Source organism: Prorops nasuta, unplaced genomic scaffold (assembly GCF_024137725.1).
Source record: "Prorops nasuta isolate Cenicafe-Biocafe unplaced genomic scaffold, Cenicafe_Pnas_1.2 PNAS00005, whole genome shotgun sequence".
Lineage (NCBI taxonomy): Eukaryota > Metazoa > Arthropoda > Insecta > Hymenoptera > Bethylidae > Prorops > Prorops nasuta.
In genome coordinates this window covers 10,547,074-10,564,453 of record NW_027116802.1, presented here as the reverse complement: position 1 = coordinate 10,564,453, position 17,380 = coordinate 10,547,074, and the positions used below count along the sequence as shown (strand labels likewise).

Below are 17,380 nucleotides of genomic sequence, written 5' to 3'. Positions count from 1 at the left end.
AAGTAATGTAGAAACGTATAAAACTTTATTACACAAGATTATAAAAATTATAGATTTTATGAATAATGGACTTTGCGTACCTGACATGTACATACATCACAAATCTTGCTTAAATATTACACATCAATACGTTCTGATAATCAATTATTAAAAGTGAAGAATGTTGGAATAATAAAATTTTGATATAAAAATACTTATTCTTTTTACAATATAAGAAATCTATATTCTACAATTTAAGATTGATGCGAATCCATTAAAAGTTTGCCATCTTTGTCCTTTAATCTGATTCTTCCATTTGAATATCGTGTTTCTTGGGTACCGTCTGGATAAACCAGCTTTACCGTACCATCCGGATATTCGCGTCTCTAAAAATTGATAAAAATGTCTTTATGTTATTATATCTGATTACTTAATTGGATTAGTTTTAATTAATAAAAATGAAAGAGAATATAGTACTTTATGAGTAGCGGTATACACTTCTCGCTGACCATTTGGTAGGGCAAGAACCTTTTCACCATTAGGTAAATTTTCAGTGATCGTACCATCGATCATAAACAACTTTTCGTGTCCGTTAGTCTTAATAATTTTTACAGACCCATCAGGAAATGAGATTTCAACAATGCCAGACTGCAATCGTTTTTCCACTTGACCACTGAAACATTACAAAAAAAGCCAGTGTTGTAAAAAATTTCTCTATTATTATTAATTAGGAACTTACTCTGGAAATTCTAAGATTTCAGAGCCATCAGGCAATGTTGTGTGCCAAGTGCTTGTTGATGCATAAAAGTATTTAACTCTCCCATTGTTATCAGTTTCTTTAACATCCCCATTGTAATAAATCATTTTTGTAATTTCTTCCTCGGGAAACATTTTTTTTACATTACCATTAGCATACCAAAATTCTTGGCGTCCATCCGGATGCTGAACGTGTCTTATAATCTCTTTGCTAGATTTCTTTTTACTCAGATTTTTCGTTCTTTCTTCTTTTTCCATTTCGAAATTGTTCTTACAACTGTGATTAGAAGTGACGGAAAAAGCGTGATTAACAAATTGATCACAATTTTCTGTGCTGCTATTAGTTCTTTGAGAATCTTTTAAAGCATTCAGATTTTTTGATATTAATCCTAAATGATTATTTTCCAAATTCATTTCATCCTGATCTTTCTCCTGTAAACCACTCTTATTCAAATTTTCAGTTTTTGGAAACAATTCCTTAGGATGAACCAAACCTGCTGTAGCATCTTCTATCAAATTCTTATATAAATTTCTTTTCTTCTTAATACTTTCTATCCCTAATCTTAGTTTTTCTGGATCATAGCTAGTTTTAAAATCATTTTTACTTTGTTCATCTTCAGACAGTCTTTCATTAACATTTAAAGAATCTAATTTCCCTATGGTTTCCATCATTGGCTTGACCAATTTATCTTCATCATCTTCTGATAAAGAATCCTTTTTAGATGCCTTATTATATTCCTCCAATTTTTTATTAATATGATGAATAGCTTTTGTGTTAGTTTGTCCACTACGTCTAGAATATTTTGTACTAGCTTTCTTTGAATTTTGTAATTGCTCTATTTCCTGCTTCAATTTAGTATTTTCTGTTCTTAATATTCTTATTTGACTTTTCTGCCTAGAGTGAGCAGAATTCCATTGTCTTTCCTTTTCATGAAATTCCTTCCTTAAACTATCAAGCTCTTCTCTCAAACTTTTCACATCCATTTTTTCCTGCTTAAGTTGCTGACTTCTTTCTTGAGCACCACGTATTCTGTTGTCTAATGCAATTTTTTCCCGAATAAGTTTTTTCTTTTCTTCCTGCAACTTCTCCTTAGTTTTTATTTTCTCTTCCTCGAATGCCTTCTCTTTTTCCCTCAATTCACCATATATTTTATTAAAATCCTCTTGCATTTTCTTTCGTTGTTGTGCTAGAGTAATATTTTCTTTCCTAAATATATCAATTTCATTTTCTAACTCTTGTAATCGACTTTTCAAAAGCTCTGACTTAAAAACTGTTGATCTTTCCATATCTTCATCACTTCTTGAAAACTCTTCCTGAGTATTACTGTCTTCATCGGGACTGGTGAAAGTACCTGTTTTTATGTCAATCAAATTATCTTTGTCACCACAGTTTGATTCATAATCATCATCTATCTCGTTTAATATAACATTTGCCACTTCATATTCACTATCATCATTAGAAAATTCTGTTTCATCAAAAGATTCGTCAATCATTTCATTATTTCTATTGATAACAGAATTTTGTATAATTCTATCTTTATTTACTGCAATAGTGTTGCTGCATTTCGTTTTACAGGATATTACATCTTCGTCTGATGATTCCAGGGAACATGAATAATCGCTCCAAGCTTTATCATCTTTATAATTATTATTTGCCAAAGACTCATTAGATACACTCGATGTATCTGTTAATCCAATAGTTTTGTACTCATTGTATTCTGCAAATCTAACATGTAAACTACTGTCATTTTCAATATTTTCACAACTGTCAAACTGGTGATTTACTTTATTTGTATTAAAAAATAACTCTTTTGGAATATATTCAATTTCAGTCGAAGGATTACTTTCTTTAGCCAGTGTAGGTTCCCAATGAGATGTAATATTTTGATTAGAAGAGGCTCCTAATAATTGAGATTGTTGATAACTTACTTTATTGTTACTGTCTTGTTCGAGTCTTATCTTCTCTCTACAATTAAATTGTTCTTCATGATTAGCGCTTTCCAGATTTTGCAAATTATTTGTATTATTAATTATACCCTCTGGTTTTTGCATTTGTACTTTATATGGAGTAGATTGTTTGAGAAATGCAACAACTGCACTAGACGTTGAGCAAAAACTAGAGTTTTCTGCTTTTTCTTCAAGAAGTTCAAATATTCTAACTTCTTCCATTTCTCTTTTATTTTTTACTTCAACGTCAGAACTGTTTAAATCAGTTGACCAATTAGTAGCTATATTGCTAGTTTTTGTATTTGGCAGTGGAACACCTTCTAAAGATAATTGTTGTTGAGCAACTTTACAATTCGACAGAGATTTTGTACTATTAATCGGAGCCTTAACAGTTTTCTCTTTGGCAGTTATAGTTTTCCTGTGTTGCACAGGTTTTTGGTGAATTTCTTTAGTTCTTAAAATAGGCATTGTCATACTGTTTGGTCTAAATCTTATCAAACCGTGACCTTTTTTTAAGTATGGACGTTTTGGTTTAATTTGTAAATTAGATGAATTTTTTGGATTTGGCTGCTCTTCTGTGTCTTTAATCTTTTCTTCTAGTAATGTTTGAAAATCTTTTTTTGGAGAAGGCACTGGAATATCATCAATAGAAATAGTATCCCTGTTTGGCTTAACAACATCCATTATAACATTTAATGCCTGAATGTTTTTACTCTCTTCAAAATGTTTAAAATGTTCAAAATGCTCAAAATTCAAACTTCTGTTACAACTTTTCATTTCATTGGGTGACATAAATATTGGCATATTAGGCATGTATGAATTATTTTGGGTAGGGGTATACATTGTATTATTTTGGATAGGAGTATACATTGTATCGTTGACGTACTACCCATGAACAGCAAAAACTTAAAGCTATTAAAGCAAAATTTTCAAGATTTCTATCACTTTTTCTTTTCAAGGAAAAGTCAGTTTTCTGAAAGGATAAAAGTGTATACCTAAACGATCTAAACTCTAAACTTAAAGCAGATTGTAGAACAGGGCCGTCATAAGGATTTAGCGCGCCTAGAGCAAATACAAAATTTATGAATCCCCTTTAGCCCTTAATATAAGTGGACCCGAAATTTAAATTTCTGTTCGTAAGCGACAAGCGTCTTTAGTTAAAATTAAAATATCAGTAGGCAGAAAGTTACAAAAATATTACATTGAAGAACATTTTAATAAACAACAATTCAATGTTTTACGAAGCTAAGGTTATAACTGCGCGCATATAAATTTGTTTTTAAAATAATATGTTATACGTGTGCAATAACTCTACAATATCATATTGATAAAATATATTTGATGTATTCACAGTTCAAATTTATTAAAAACGTCATACTTAATTTATTACTTCAAATTAATCAATGCTGATTTGAAGAAAACACACTAATATTATTCCTAGCATTATCCCTAAATTTCATATAAAAGTTAAGATCGTGTTAAAAACATACAAGAATATAGAAAAATAATTTATTGTTACAAAACTTTTACTGAGTCATAGAATTTGGAGAAGCATTTGATAATTGATGTACATTAGTTGAAGGGGCATTATTTCCACTATTTACATTTTCTTGTTTTATATTAATGCTTGTTGTAGTGTTTAAATTAATATTAAGAACATTAGTAGAAGTTGGATTTTGCATGTCTAATTGGCTCTGAGCAATGTCTTGTAATGCAGCCTGAATTCTTTGAAGCAAGGCTTCTCCTTGCCTTACAACTTCTTCTAGTTGCTCCCCAGCTTCTTGATTTTCTTGTTCCAGACGTCCAAGACTTGCTACCTGAAGCTCTTGAGATGATTCTTCACTGGGTAAACTCTCAATTAAAGTGTCAATATCCTTGGCACATCTGGCAATTAATGTTGCAAATAGAGCAGCATAATCTAAAATAGACAAAGTCTTAGTTAACTCAATAACACTTTGCATAGAAAATATACCTTCCTGTGATTGATGCGGTTGGGGTGTTCCAACACGATCGAAGCCAGTAAATTTACTAGGGGTAGAATACTGTTGTAAGATGCCAACGCTATTACAGAAGTGTTCAGCTTGCTATAAAAGTTACATTATATTTTCTTAGAAAAACAAGTTTTCGGAGTAAAATTATTAAAAAAGCAAATAATAAATTTTCAGGTTAAAGTCTTATACTTGATTTATTGTATCTTGCAATTGTGTCAGTCGATCCGCCATAATAGGGCCGTATTTATAGACGCCACTCACTCACACTCATCTCAGACTTGAGGCGTGAGGGCTGACCAGGGGCCAGGGCTGGCTGACTGCTCACTGCTGAGGGTCCTCATTCCTCAAGCTCAAGCAGAGATGTTAACTTGTGGGAATTCGGTATCCCCACCACGCCGCCACTAGCTAGCACGCACACAGTGCCAGCGGTACATCGGTGAGCCAACCCCACTACTGTCGCCGCTCGCTGGTCACGCACACAGCTACATCGATACGTGCGTGTCTCGGCTTTCGCCGTTGAAGTTCGGTTAGCTCCGGTGAGGTATGAGTACGAGAGGGATGAATATACTTTTCTCGGACCTCTCTTTCGCTCTCTATTTCTCCCAAGTTTAGCCAACGACCCGCGCCAAACTCCTTTTCCACGGTATCGGCCGGCTCGATGCAATGGGAAAATAAATTTACTTTTTGACAATTATAATTCATGAAAATTGTTAAATGTTATTACAATTTAACAATTATTCTGAAAATGGCAAGAAATTATTATGAAAAAAAATAAAAGTAACAAATAAATAATATTGTCCGTGACAGTAATTGAAAGAAAAATTTTTTGTTATATTGCACAAAATGATCACACACTGAAGTGTGACATTAAAAATTCATCAAATAAAAAAAATTATACAAAAATACATTAAAGATTGATAAATATGAAAAAATAGTTAAAAATTAGATAAAAACTCGACCATTCTCTTACAATATCACTGCACCGATAGCAATTCGGATTTGTAAATATGACCAAATTTATTAATATGTACTATGAAATGCAAAAATCTGACCTAATTTCTATGATAAGAGCCTAATAACAGAAAATGTGGGGCTTCCCGGAAATTTCTTTGGTTATTTTCCAGTATGGAACACCTAAGCGATCTGAAATATTCTAAAATATATGCAAAAATAATAATAGGAAATAAAAATAGGACTTAATATATCACAATGTGAAATAATGTGAAGAAATAGCTCAAACCCACTATTTTCAAACTTTTTTTATGCAAAATTTGAGTGTAGAAGGTACTTCCGCCTTGAAACTTTTGCAAATTCATATATAATTGTTGATAACTAAATAATTATTTCTCCAGAATGTACTTAAAATAAAAGTTTATTGAAATTGAGTTCTACGCTTTGATATTGATCAATCTGACTTTATCTCTGCATTGAAAAGCAAATAACTCAATTTCTCATGCTTCTCGGATGTTTCTTCGGCTATAATCTGGTATAATATGTCCGAATGAACACAAATATGCTATTTATTATCAATAAATTATGTGGGAATCAAAATTGGGGATTCTAAGCTATGCTACAAAATAATGACTAGAAATGGCTAAAATTGTCCAATTTCAAATTGATCTTCTACAAAATTGGAGTATCGTAGGCGCTTTCGGTTTGAATTTTTTGCAATTTCAGTTATGTCCGAAGAATCATCCGAGAAATACGAGAAATTCAGTTATTAGCCTCTGAATATTTGCATAAAGTCAGATTTTTCAATATCATAGGGTAAAACTCAATTTCAATAAACTCACCATTTTAGAGCTTTCAGAATTTCGGGCAACTTCAGCTTTAGAAGAAGAGCGACTACCGCTAACCAACACATTTTTATATGTCATCCGTGTAAAATGATGTAGCGTTTACCAAAAACTCTAAGCAAATCAAAATCCTTTTCCTCATTTAGTTTTTAATTTTTATAAAATGCTTATATGTAGCCATTAATTAATAAGATTTGGTAATAAATACATAAAATGCGTTCTTATTATATCAAATAATAAGTTGAGGTACAATAAATTCAATGTTTTTATATTAATCTGCTAACAAATACATTTTTTGTATTTATTATTGAGTCCAATAAGTTAATGGTTATTAAAAAAAAATTCCTTGTAATGAAAAAAAATGAAAAAATTTTAAGGTTCGCCAAGACTCGAACCCGAGCCTGCCGCGTGACAACCGGCTGCCTTACCATCTGCGCTACAGTGCTCACTTGGTGTACCAAAAGCAAAACAGCCTTTTAAAGACTGGCTACAATTTTTTCATTAACTCGTCATAAACGATTAAGAAATAGCTGCCATAATAAATACACTTATTTACACAGCATTATTACACTAAATTTATTATGTTTTTAATTTGAAGCATACATTTTGCATGAAGATATGATAGTTTAACGGTAACCATGCAGTACACTAAATACAAAGCTATTCATATGCTACATTGTCGTAAATTAATTAAGTAATATTACAATATATGTTACGTGTAGTCGAATAATTTACGACAATGTAGCATATGAATAGCTTTGTATTTAGTGTACTGCATGGTTACCGTTAAACTATCATATCTTCATGCAAAATGTATGCTTCAAATTAAAAACATAATAAATTTAGTGTAATAATGCTGTGTAAATAAGTGTATTTATTATGGCAGCTATTTCTTAATCGTTTATGACGAGTTAATGAAAGAATTGTAGCCAGTCTTTAAAAGGCTGTTTTGCTTTTGGTACACCAAGTGAGCACTGTAGCGCAGATGGTAAGGCAGCCGATTGTCACGCGGCAGACTCGGGTTCGAGTCTTGGCGAAGCTTAAAATTTTTTCTTTACAAGGAATTTTTTTTTAATAACCATTAACTTATTGGACTCAATAATAAATACAAAAAATGTATTTGTTAGCAGATTAATATAAAAACATTGAATTTATTGTACCTCAACTTATTATTTAATATAATAAGAACGCATTTTATGTATTTATTACCAAATCTTATTAATTAATGGGTACATAAAAGCATTTTATAAAAATTAAAAATTAAATGAGGAAAAGGATTTTGATTTGCTTAGAGTTTTTGGTAAACGCTATATCACTTTAAACGGAAGACATATAAAAATGTGTTGGTTAGCGGTAGTCGATCTTCTTCTAAAGTTGAAGTTGCCCGAAATTCTGAAAGCTCTTAAATGGTGAGTTTATTGAAATTGAGTTTTACCCTATGATATTGAAAAATCTGACTTTATGCAAATATTCAGAGGCAAATAACTGAATTTCTCGTATTTCTCGGATGATTCTTCGGACATAACTGAAATTGCAAAAAATTCAAACCGAAAGCGCCTACGATACTCCAATTTTGTAGAAGATCAATTTGAAATTGGACAATTTTAGCCATTTCTAGTCATTATTTTGTAGCATAGCTTAGAATCCCCAATTTTGATTCCCACATAATTTATTGATATTAAATAGCATCTATTTGTGTTCATTCGGACATATTATACCAGATTATAGCCGAAGAAACATCCGAGAAGCATGAGAAATTGAGTTATTTGCTTTTCAATGCAGAGATAAAGTCAGATTGATCAATATCAAAGCGTAGAACTCAATTTCAATAAACTTTTATTTTAAGTACATTCTGGAGAAATAATTATTTAGTTATCAACAATTATATATGAATTTGCAAAAGTTTCAAGGCGGAAGTACCTTCTACACTCAAATTTTGCATAAAAAAAGTTTGAAAATAGTGGGTTTGAGCTATTTCTTCACATTATTTCACATTGTGATATATTAAGTCCTATTTTTATTTCCTATTATTATTTTTGCATATATTTTAGAATATTTCAGATCGCTTAGGTGTTCCATACTGGAAAATAACCAAAGAAATTTCCGGGAAGCCCCACATTTTCTGTTATTAGGCTCTTATCATAGAAATTAGGTCAGATTTTTGCATTTCATAGTACATATTAATAAATTTGGTCATATTTACAAATCCGAATTGCTATCGGTGCAGTGATATTGTAAGAGAATGGTCGAGTTTTTATCTAATTTTTAACTATTTTTTCATATTTATCAATCTTTAATGTATTTTTGTATAATTTTTTTTATTTGATGAATTTTTAATGTCACACTTCAGTGTGTGATCATTTTGTGCAATATAACAAAAAATTTTTCTTTCAATTACTGTCACGGACAATATTATTTATTTGTTACTTTTATTTTTTTTCATAATAATTTCTTGCCATTTTCAGAATAATTGTTAAATTGTAATAACATTTAACAATTTTCATGAATTATAATTGTCAAAAAGTAAATTTATTTTCCCATTGCATCGAGCCGGCCGATACCGTGGAAAAGGAGTTTGGCGCGGGTCGTTGGCTAAACTTGGGAGAAATAGAGAGCGAAAGAGAGGTCCGAGAAAAGTATATTCATCCCTCTCGTACTCATACCTCACCGGAGCTAACCGAACTTCAACGGCGAAAGCCGAGACACGCACGTATCGATGTAGCTGTGTGCGTGACCAGCGAGCGGCGACAGTAGTGGGGTTGGCTCACCGATGTACCGCTGGCACTGTGTGCGTGCTAGCTAGTGGCGGCGTGGTGGGGATACCGAATTCCCACAAGTTAACATCTCTGAGCTCAAGCTCCTCAAGTCAAGTTTTCTTGAAATTCTCAAAACAACTCAAGCCGAGTTTGTATTAGTTTGTTTACTCGAAGTGAGGGAGCCACCGTCTAAAGTGTCTAAACTCTAAAATTTCCCATTACATACATATGTATGTATTTCGAACGAACAATTGTTACTATATATAGTAGGTCTGTTCTTTTTCGCTGTATTACGTACTGCACTAGTGCAATAAGAGAGCGAGAAAACATAATATGTACATACATGTTTGTCTTATTTCAACGATAGTGCAGTGAAAAAGAACAAACCCAGTGTTTGCATTGGAAAGTGCAAAAAGTGTACATACCAACAAAAACGAATTTGTATTTTGCACAATATGCATATGATTGACGGGATTGACCTGTAGATACACGCAGATACACGACTCACGAGATACACGTAACGTGATTGTCTCGGCTTTTAATATTAATTTTGTTTTGCAAAATGAATTCGAAACTTGGAAAAGAGAAAGTGTTAAAAGTACTTGTACTTGTAAATAATTTTACAAGCGAATCAAGCTTTGAAAATAAATTAAATCCTGATATGCTAATGAATGTTGTGAATGTGCCTCTTCTAGACTATTTAATAGAGACTTTAATTAAATCAAGAGTTAATGAAGTTTTTATTTATGCTACAAGTGATATAGATGCTATAAAAAATTATGTAAAGCTAAAGAAAAGTGATGATATTACCATCACATTGGTAATATCTGATGGATGCTGCTCTCTTGGAGATGCTTTACGAGATATAGATACTAAAGGTTTGATACGAGACCATTTCATTCTTATTTCATTTGGAGCTTTTATTGTAACAGATCTAAAGGCTGCTTTGGCAGCACATCAAATTAGGACAAAAAAGGACAAAGGGGCTACAATGACAATGCTTTTAAGAAATGTTGGTGCAATGAATAAATCTTTATTACAAGAAAAGTCCAGTGTGATTGTATTTAATAAATCAAATAAAAAAGTTTTGTACTATCAGAAATTAAAAAAAGGTGATACAAATATTAAACTTGAGCTTCAATATTTTTTGGATCATGGTGAAGTAGAAATAAACACTGGCTTATTAGATACTCAAGTTTATTTGTGTTCTCCTTCACTGCTTCCACTATTTTCTGATAATTTTGATTTTCAAGTAGGTATATATATATTTTATGCAACTAAAAGAATAATATGGAATTAACATTATTTAAATATCTTTTAGACAATGGAAGATTTTATACGTGGAGTATTAATAAATGAAGAAATTTTGGATTCAAGAATTTATTGGAAACAACTAAATGAAGATGATTATGCTCTTCCAGTTACTAATTGGATATCATATGATGCTTTGAGTCATGATATTTTACATCGATTAACGTATCCTCTAACACCAGATCATTTTCAAAAATTAAAAATTTCTATTTACATGCTACAAAAAAATTATAAACATAGGATTTGTAGTATTACAAATGGAGTTCTACAAAAGGATTCTATTGTAGGATCAGGTAGTGTTCTTGGGAAAAACATATCTGTTAAGAGAAGTATCATCGGAGATAATTGTAAAATAGGCAATAATACTGTGATAGAAGATTCATACATTTTTTCAAACGTTACGATTAAGGATAATTGTTACATTAAAAAATGTATCATTGGTACAAAATGTATTGTACATAAGAATGTACATTGCAATCTATGCTTTGTGTGTCCTGAAGTCAGCATTCATGAAAAGACGAAACACAAAGAATGTTGTTTTTATATGGAAGAGTCAAAATTAGTTACAAAGAAGTTTGAAAATGATCAGCTGCCATTTTATAACCATATTGAATTAACTGATAATATAGCTTGCTCTACAGAAGATTCAAGTAGTGAAGAAGAATCAAAGCCAAATTCGCCAATTCCTGATGACACTAATATGTTCTTATCAGAAGTAATTGACAGTTTATTAAGAGGATACCAATACAAACTAAATTGTGAAAATTTAATTCTGGAAATAAATTCATCACGATATGCGTATAATGTTAATATTCGTGAAGTAACTTTTAATGTTATAAAAGCAATTTTGAGTCTACCACTGCATTATATGTCAGATATAAAGCAAGATATAAATACTGTTAATTATCAGAAAACTTTAAGAGCAATGATAAGTTTCTTTTCAGTCATTATTTCAAACTATGTAAAAACTGAAGATGCAGAAGAAGACTGCTTGAAAGCAATTGAAGATGTTGCTAGTACTACTGAAGTACTAATGCCTTTTGTACAAAAACTCTTACATTATTTTTATGAGAATAACATTTTATCAGAGCAGAAAATATTGGATTGGCACATCCTTAAAGATGAAGATGAAGGATTTTACAGTGAAAAAGTACGAGAGGTTGTCAAGCCTTTTATCCAGTGGTTACAAGAAGCCGAGGAAGATTCCTCTGAGAGTGATGAATAATAAAGCTTACATGTAAATATATGTATGAGTGGTTATATTTAAAATAAAATAATCTACCTCATACTAAGTTGTGTTTTTATGAATGCTTCTATTTATACTTTAGAGCAAATCATGTTTTATAAAATTATAAAAAAGTAGAATTTTATTTCTAATCCATTGAGTAACAAATTTATACAATATATACATTAATGTAATAGCTTAGTCTCATTTAATTTCGGTGTTTTCATTTATATTTGAAAGTTCTACTGATGCCTGATTAGAAGGGTCAGTAGATAAAGTGTTATTAACGAAAACGCTCTCATCGTTACTGCTTTTTATGGTATTATCAATAACAATATGATTTTTTAATGCTAAGTACTCTTCCACAGAACCTGTCGGCTTAGGCTCTAATATTTTAGTTTTATTTTCATCTTGAACTTTAGCAATAGTGTTTGAAGTATTATTTAGTTTGAAAAGTCTCTGTCTTTCTCTCAGACGCTTGCGAATTTCCGATTGTATTTTTGATTCTTTTAAAACGTGCTGCACATCGTCTGTCTGATAATATCTTGTTGCCCATGTTTCACTTAAATTCACAATTTCGTCATCTCTTTCATTTTGATTTTGAGTAGTATTTTCATTACTTACCTCATTATCAATAAAGTCACTAATTTCAAAGCTATCCATATCATTTGAATAATCATCTAAATCAATTATTTCTTCACCATCATTATCTTTATGATTTGTGATAATATCTGTTGTGTCAGAAATATTACTCTTTCTAAACACTGGTATTTCCTCTTTACTGCTACTACTTAATTCTTTACTTTTTGCAAGTTTTTCATCTTCATTAATCAATGTGGTATTTTTAGCTTTTTCAGTATTGCCTATTCTTTGGTTTATACTAGCAGCAGTAAGTTTAGAATCCTCATTAATTTCATTTGTTTTAATGACTTCTTCATGTCTTTCACTAATATTACTTTTATCAGTAGAATTTTTAGACATATCTTTGCTTACTTTCCTTATTGCATTACGATCCTTTTTTTTTACAGAAGTCTTACTATTTTCTTTAAATTTTACTTTGTTTGTTGTGGCAGGGATAGACTTATTTGAAATTTCTTCTGTTTCTGTTACACCAGAAACTTTAGATATACCCACAAGTAATTTTTTTTCTGTTTGGTCTGTTTCTTTGATTCGTTTACATTGCTCATCTTCACTATCACTAGACAACAGTTCAATTGTAGGTGTTGGTTGAACAACCAAGACAACATCATCATCCCCAATTTTATTTTGCTGAAATGTAATAATTTCTTCTAACTGTTTCCGACATTTTTCTTTGGCTCTTAATTCACTTTGAGCAGTCTTCAAAGCATCTGCTGACTTATTTGTAGCATTACTTGATTTATCTGCATCAGGTATTATATCTTCCTCTTTACGAATTAATGCTCTAATAGCTCTTGCTCTCATTTCTAATTCCAATAAATCTAACAAGCTGTCACCTTCTTTTTCTGTCTCTTTATTTGATTCATCTATAGTTTCCTTCTTTATTTTAACATCTGTATTCTTTTCTTTATTACTATTTTTTACTTTAGCCTTTTGTTCTTTCTTAGACATTTGAGACTTTTTAGAAACCTTATTTTTCTCTTTTTTGATGCTAATTTTCCTTTGAGTTGAAGAAGACACATCCTCTCTTTTTGATGCATCATCCGTGAGCCATTCTTCAGTGTCAGATATAATTTCCAAAGAAGGACCTGAATTAAAAGTCAGCTTCTTATTTGAAAAGTATAGATATTATGGAGAATAAGAGAAAAAATGCTAACCTGAATCATCAGAATCTTCTGTGTTTGAGGAGGTTAACAATGGAGTACCATTCAAAATACTCAAAATGCGGACTTTAGACATTCCACTTAATTCACTAGCACACCATTCTTCCAAGTCTTTCAAATTAGATTTCTATATAAAAAATAATTTAATAATAAAAAATTAATTATTACTTAAATAAATATAGGGCTTTCAGAATATAGCTATTCCTTACTTTTAATATTTGTGGAAGCATCATCTGTATTTTCTCAGGCCTGACAGATTTAAAGATCTGCCTTGCTAATTCTCTACGATTTGATAAATATTCCTTTATTGGTTTTAAGTCTGATAGCTCTGTCTCTTCATCAGATGATGATGAAGATGATGAAGGGCTACTAATACTAGCCTAACAAAATAAGTTAAAATTGTAAATGGGCTATATGAATTTTTTACTTCAGTCTATTTAATAAAGTAACTTACCATTGTTTACCAATATATATATATATAAGCAAATTATTATAAACACATAGATAAAAAATATATGTAATAGAATAAAAATATTTAATAAATAATTATCATCGTTGGTGATAAGCCTTGAAGGTTTATTTAAAAACTTAGCTTATAACTCATAAGTAACCTCAAATATCTTTTATACGATTGAATTATTTATTTTACATATATAAAAAGATAAAAAGTATATCCTTCGAACACTGTAATGTCTGCAATCGTTTGCAATCACTAGTAAATGCCTATATGTATAAGTTAGGGTGAGTTTCACCAACTCACTCCAGGGTTAAAGTGATATAGTTCGCGTTACATGAACTATACTGCTTTAACGAAAGGTGGTTAAAGTAGTACAGTTCATGTAACGCAAACTATACTACATTAACCCCGAATTTAGTTGGTGAAACTCAGTACATATATAAATAAAACTATCAATTTAGTATCGAATTGATTATTGACTTTGACTCGAATCCTTGATTAGATCGAGAAAAATATATCGAAATAAACCTCTGCGCATACTTCGCGATGCACTAATATCCGTGCGATGTTCACTTATCAAATCTTGCTTTCATCTTTGACCTGCATTGTGACCTACTAATATAATTCGGTAAAAATTTGAACACACCCCTGCAATAAAATTGTTTCTTTAACAGAGATCATTATTATTGCTTTATTGTGAATGCTTTTGAATGAAAAAATAAAATTAAATATAATAATACAGTTTCATTCTCTTGGAGCAATATTTAATTAATATAGGGTCTATTCATTATTTAAATGTTAATCAAACTCTAAGCTAAATCACTCCAAATTCCGGTCGAAGCAAAAAGTGAAGGTCACCGGTAGGTCAGAACTGGTCAGAACTTAGAAGTTAGAGCTTTTCAGTCTACATCGAGCTGTCGAGTGGTTAGTTACGGTTTATTGTAAGTCCTAATGTTACTTAATATTACAATTCTTTACATTAAATAAAAATCTTCTTCTAGATTTCTTCATCTATACTCACTATTAAATTATTCTTGAAACATTGTAACCACCTCAGCTCCGGCTTTTTTTATTGTCCGTTACAGACATAGAAATGTTCATTTTTTTCATTTGCCATAAATCTTTATTGTGCAGGAATAATTTAAGGTTCTTATAAGACAATACTATCAGTATCTTGAAATAAATATCATTTAAATCTAATTTTGAATTGAAAAGACCTTTTTTATTGTCTCAAGATAATTTCAATTGACCTTGACAAGGTCAAATATGACATACGTTGCAGTCTCATTTGTTTTTTTGAATGTTATTTAACAAATGAATTTATTGTGCTTCTGATTATGAAATAATGTATCTCATCGATAATTTTATTTTTAGCTACCTAACCTCAAAATATAGTATCTCTGCGAAACATTGCAAAATGCCAATTCAAAGTATCAAAGCACGTCAAATCTATGACTCTCGCGGTAATCCTACAGTGGAGGTATATATTGAGTTATAAAAAATTATTACTTAAAGACATAATCTTTTGTGAATCTTATACATTTTGAAAATTCATTTTTAGGTAGACCTTGTCACTGAAAATGGACTTTTCCGTGCAGCCGTACCATCTGGGGCTTCAACTGGTGTTCACGAAGCTTTGGAGTTGAGGGATAATGACAAATCCAAATATCATGGAAAATCTGTCTTCAAAGCTGTGTCTAATATCAATGATATCATTGCTCCTGAACTATTAAAAGCCAATTTGGAAGTTACGCAGCAATCTGAGATTGATAATTTCCTTATTAAATTGGATGGCACACCAAATAAGTCGAAGCTCGGAGCTAATGCAATTCTTGGAGTTTCCTTGGCTGTTTGCAAGGCTGGAGCAGCTAAGAAAGGGATACCATTGTACAAGCACATTGCTGAATTGTCTGGAAACAGTAATATCATCTTGCCAGTTCCAGCTTTTAATGTCATTAATGGTGGTTCACATGCCGGTAACAAATTGGCAATGCAGGAATTTATGATTCTCCCAACTGGAGCAACCAACTTTACAGAAGCCATGAAAATGGGCAGCGAGGTTTATCATCACCTTAAAGCTGGAATAAAGAAGAAGTTTGGCTTAGATGCTACTGCAGTAGGAGACGAGGGCGGTTTTGCTCCTAACATTCTTGAAAACAAAGAAGCTTTGAATCTTATTATGGGAGCAATCAAAACTGCTGGCTACGAGGGTAAGATCAAAATTGGAATGGACGTTGCAGCTTCCGAATTTCATAAGAATGGAAAATACGACTTGGACTTCAAAAATGAGAAATCCGATCCGAGCACGTATCTGGAACCAGAGGCTTTGAAAAATCTTTATCTGGACTTTGTTAAGGAGTTTCCAATAGTATCCATTGAGGATCCATTTGACCAGGATGGATGGGACTCTTGGACTTCAATAACAGCCTCCACTCCAATCCAAATTGTAGGAGACGATCTTACTGTAACGAACCCTGAGAGGATTAAAACTGCCATTGAAAAGAAGGCTTGCAACTGTTTGTTGCTTAAAGTTAATCAAATCGGCAGCGTAACAGAGTCAATTGCTGCTCACAACTTGGCAAAGAGCAATGGGTGGGGCACCATGGTCTCTCATCGTTCCGGAGAGACCGAAGACACTTTTATTGCTGATTTAGTAGTAGGATTATCCACTGGACAGATCAAGACTGGCGCACCTTGCCGATCAGAACGTTTGGCTAAATACAATCAGATCCTACGTATCGAAGAGGAGCTTGGCGCTGCTGCAAAATTCGCAGGAGAAAAATTCCGTAACCCTCATGCTTAAATTTTTTCAAATACGTTTTATGTTCTTAAAACATATTCTGTTACAATTAAAAAACATAATTATGTACTGAGTAGTTATTTTGTCATGATTATAAATCTTATATATGTGACATTTATTTTGCATAATTATCCTGTAATTATGTATAAAATAATGCAAGTAGACAAAATAGCTTGATTTTCGACCAAGTCCGCGAATACATAATTCCTATAATTTTCCAAAGATTGCTCCGATGAATATGGTTAGAATATTAATGAAAATAAGCTAGTTTTTGCAACAATAAAGAATGCATGTACTGTTGTTAAATATTATTTGGCTTTTTATTTATTTTTCTTTATTATATATATTCTGTACAATGAAAGGGAAGTTTCGATTTAGAGAACCAAGACATATGCGACATATGTTTACATATATGCTATACCTATGGAATATATTGCTGAGGTTGTTTAATAAAATTTCCATAGCTTGTAACATTAATAAAGACAAAATACGTTATGTTTAAATTAAAATGATATGTACAGGCTACAATAATAAATAAATACGTATTCCATTGTTGTCTT

At 31.4% G+C, this 17,380-nt stretch overlaps 5 protein-coding genes across 5 annotated transcripts; 2 read left to right on the top strand and 3 right to left on the bottom strand.

Moving 5' to 3' along the window:
* Positions 1-3: 3 nt before the first annotated feature.
* On the bottom strand, positions 4-3,886 carry Sas-4 (spindle assembly abnormal 4). Its single transcript, XM_066727160.1, has 3 exons — positions 719-3,886; positions 457-652; positions 4-365 (listed from the first exon to the last, which is right to left on the bottom strand). Exons 1-3 carry the CDS (start codon positions 3,550-3,552, stop codon positions 234-236), a joined length of 3,162 nt encoding a protein of 1,053 aa, XP_066583257.1. The 5' UTR covers positions 3,553-3,886; the 3' UTR covers positions 4-233.
* A 291-nt stretch (positions 3,887-4,177) lies between these two features.
* On the bottom strand, positions 4,178-5,011 carry MED21 (mediator complex subunit 21). Its single transcript, XM_066727172.1, has 3 exons — positions 4,863-5,011; positions 4,655-4,766; positions 4,178-4,600 (listed from the first exon to the last, which is right to left on the bottom strand). Exons 1-3 carry the CDS (start codon positions 4,902-4,904, stop codon positions 4,209-4,211), a joined length of 546 nt encoding a protein of 181 aa, XP_066583269.1. The 5' UTR covers positions 4,905-5,011; the 3' UTR covers positions 4,178-4,208.
* A 4,579-nt stretch (positions 5,012-9,590) lies between these two features.
* Positions 9,591-11,890, top strand: eIF2Bepsilon (eukaryotic translation initiation factor 2B subunit epsilon). Its single transcript, XM_066726736.1, has 2 exons — positions 9,591-10,477; positions 10,547-11,890. The coding sequence occupies exons 1-2, from the start codon at positions 9,788-9,790 to the stop codon at positions 11,759-11,761; spliced, it is 1,905 nt and encodes a 634-aa protein (XP_066582833.1). The 5' UTR covers positions 9,591-9,787; the 3' UTR covers positions 11,762-11,890.
* Positions 11,825-14,388, bottom strand: LOC136773238 (enolase-phosphatase E1). Its single transcript, XM_066726738.1, has 4 exons — positions 14,018-14,388; positions 13,773-13,943; positions 13,558-13,690; positions 11,825-13,488 (listed from the first exon to the last, which is right to left on the bottom strand). The coding sequence occupies exons 1-4, from the start codon at positions 14,018-14,020 to the stop codon at positions 11,966-11,968; spliced, it is 1,830 nt and encodes a 609-aa protein (XP_066582835.1). The 5' UTR covers positions 14,021-14,388; the 3' UTR covers positions 11,825-11,965.
* A 284-nt stretch (positions 14,389-14,672) lies between these two features.
* Eno (enolase) lies at positions 14,673-17,368 on the top strand. The gene is made up of 3 exons (XM_066726883.1): positions 14,673-14,961; positions 15,395-15,500; positions 15,582-17,368. Exons 2-3 carry the CDS (start codon positions 15,438-15,440, stop codon positions 16,821-16,823), a joined length of 1,305 nt encoding a protein of 434 aa, XP_066582980.1. The 5' UTR covers positions 14,673-14,961; positions 15,395-15,437; the 3' UTR covers positions 16,824-17,368.
* The last annotated feature ends 12 nt before the right edge of the window (positions 17,369-17,380 follow it).

Bases quoted from the DNA above. Each gene is read 5' to 3' on its own strand.
- MED21 (XM_066727172.1), bottom strand. From the start codon at position 4,904: ATGGCGGATCGACTGACACAATTGCAAGATACAATAAATCAA. The intron at 4,767-4,862 runs GTATAAGACTTT...TAACTTTTATAG, and splicing joins TGCAAGATACAATAAATCAA to CAAGCTGAACACTTCTGTAA. The intron at 4,601-4,654 runs GTATATTTTCTA...TGTCTATTTTAG, and splicing joins ACCGCATCAATCACAGGAAG to ATTATGCTGCTCTATTTGCA.
- Eno (XM_066726883.1), top strand. From the start codon at position 15,438: ATGCCAATTCAAAGTATCAAAGCACGTCAAATCTATGACTCTCGCGGT. The intron at 15,501-15,581 runs GTATATATTGAG...ATTCATTTTTAG, and splicing joins GCGGTAATCCTACAGTGGAG to GTAGACCTTGTCACTGAAAA.
- Sas-4 (XM_066727160.1), bottom strand. From the start codon at position 3,552: ATGTATACTCCTATCCAAAATAATACAATGTATACCCCTACCCAAAAT. The intron at 653-718 runs GTAAGTTCCTAA...GTAATGTTTCAG, and splicing joins GAAATCTTAGAATTTCCAGA to TGGTCAAGTGGAAAAACGAT. The intron at 366-456 runs GTACTATATTCT...ATCAATTTTTAG, and splicing joins TGTATACCGCTACTCATAAA to AGACGCGAATATCCGGATGG.
- eIF2Bepsilon (XM_066726736.1), top strand. From the start codon at position 9,788: ATGAATTCGAAACTTGGAAAAGAGAAAGTGTTAAAAGTACTTGTACTT. The intron at 10,478-10,546 runs GTAGGTATATAT...AATATCTTTTAG, and splicing joins CTGATAATTTTGATTTTCAA to ACAATGGAAGATTTTATACG.
- LOC136773238 (XM_066726738.1), bottom strand. The intron at 13,691-13,772 runs GTAAGGAATAGC...TTTTTTATATAG, and splicing joins TGCTTCCACAAATATTAAAA to AAATCTAATTTGAAAGACTT. The intron at 13,489-13,557 runs GTTAGCATTTTT...CTTTTAATTCAG, and splicing joins AGAAGATTCTGATGATTCAG to GTCCTTCTTTGGAAATTATA.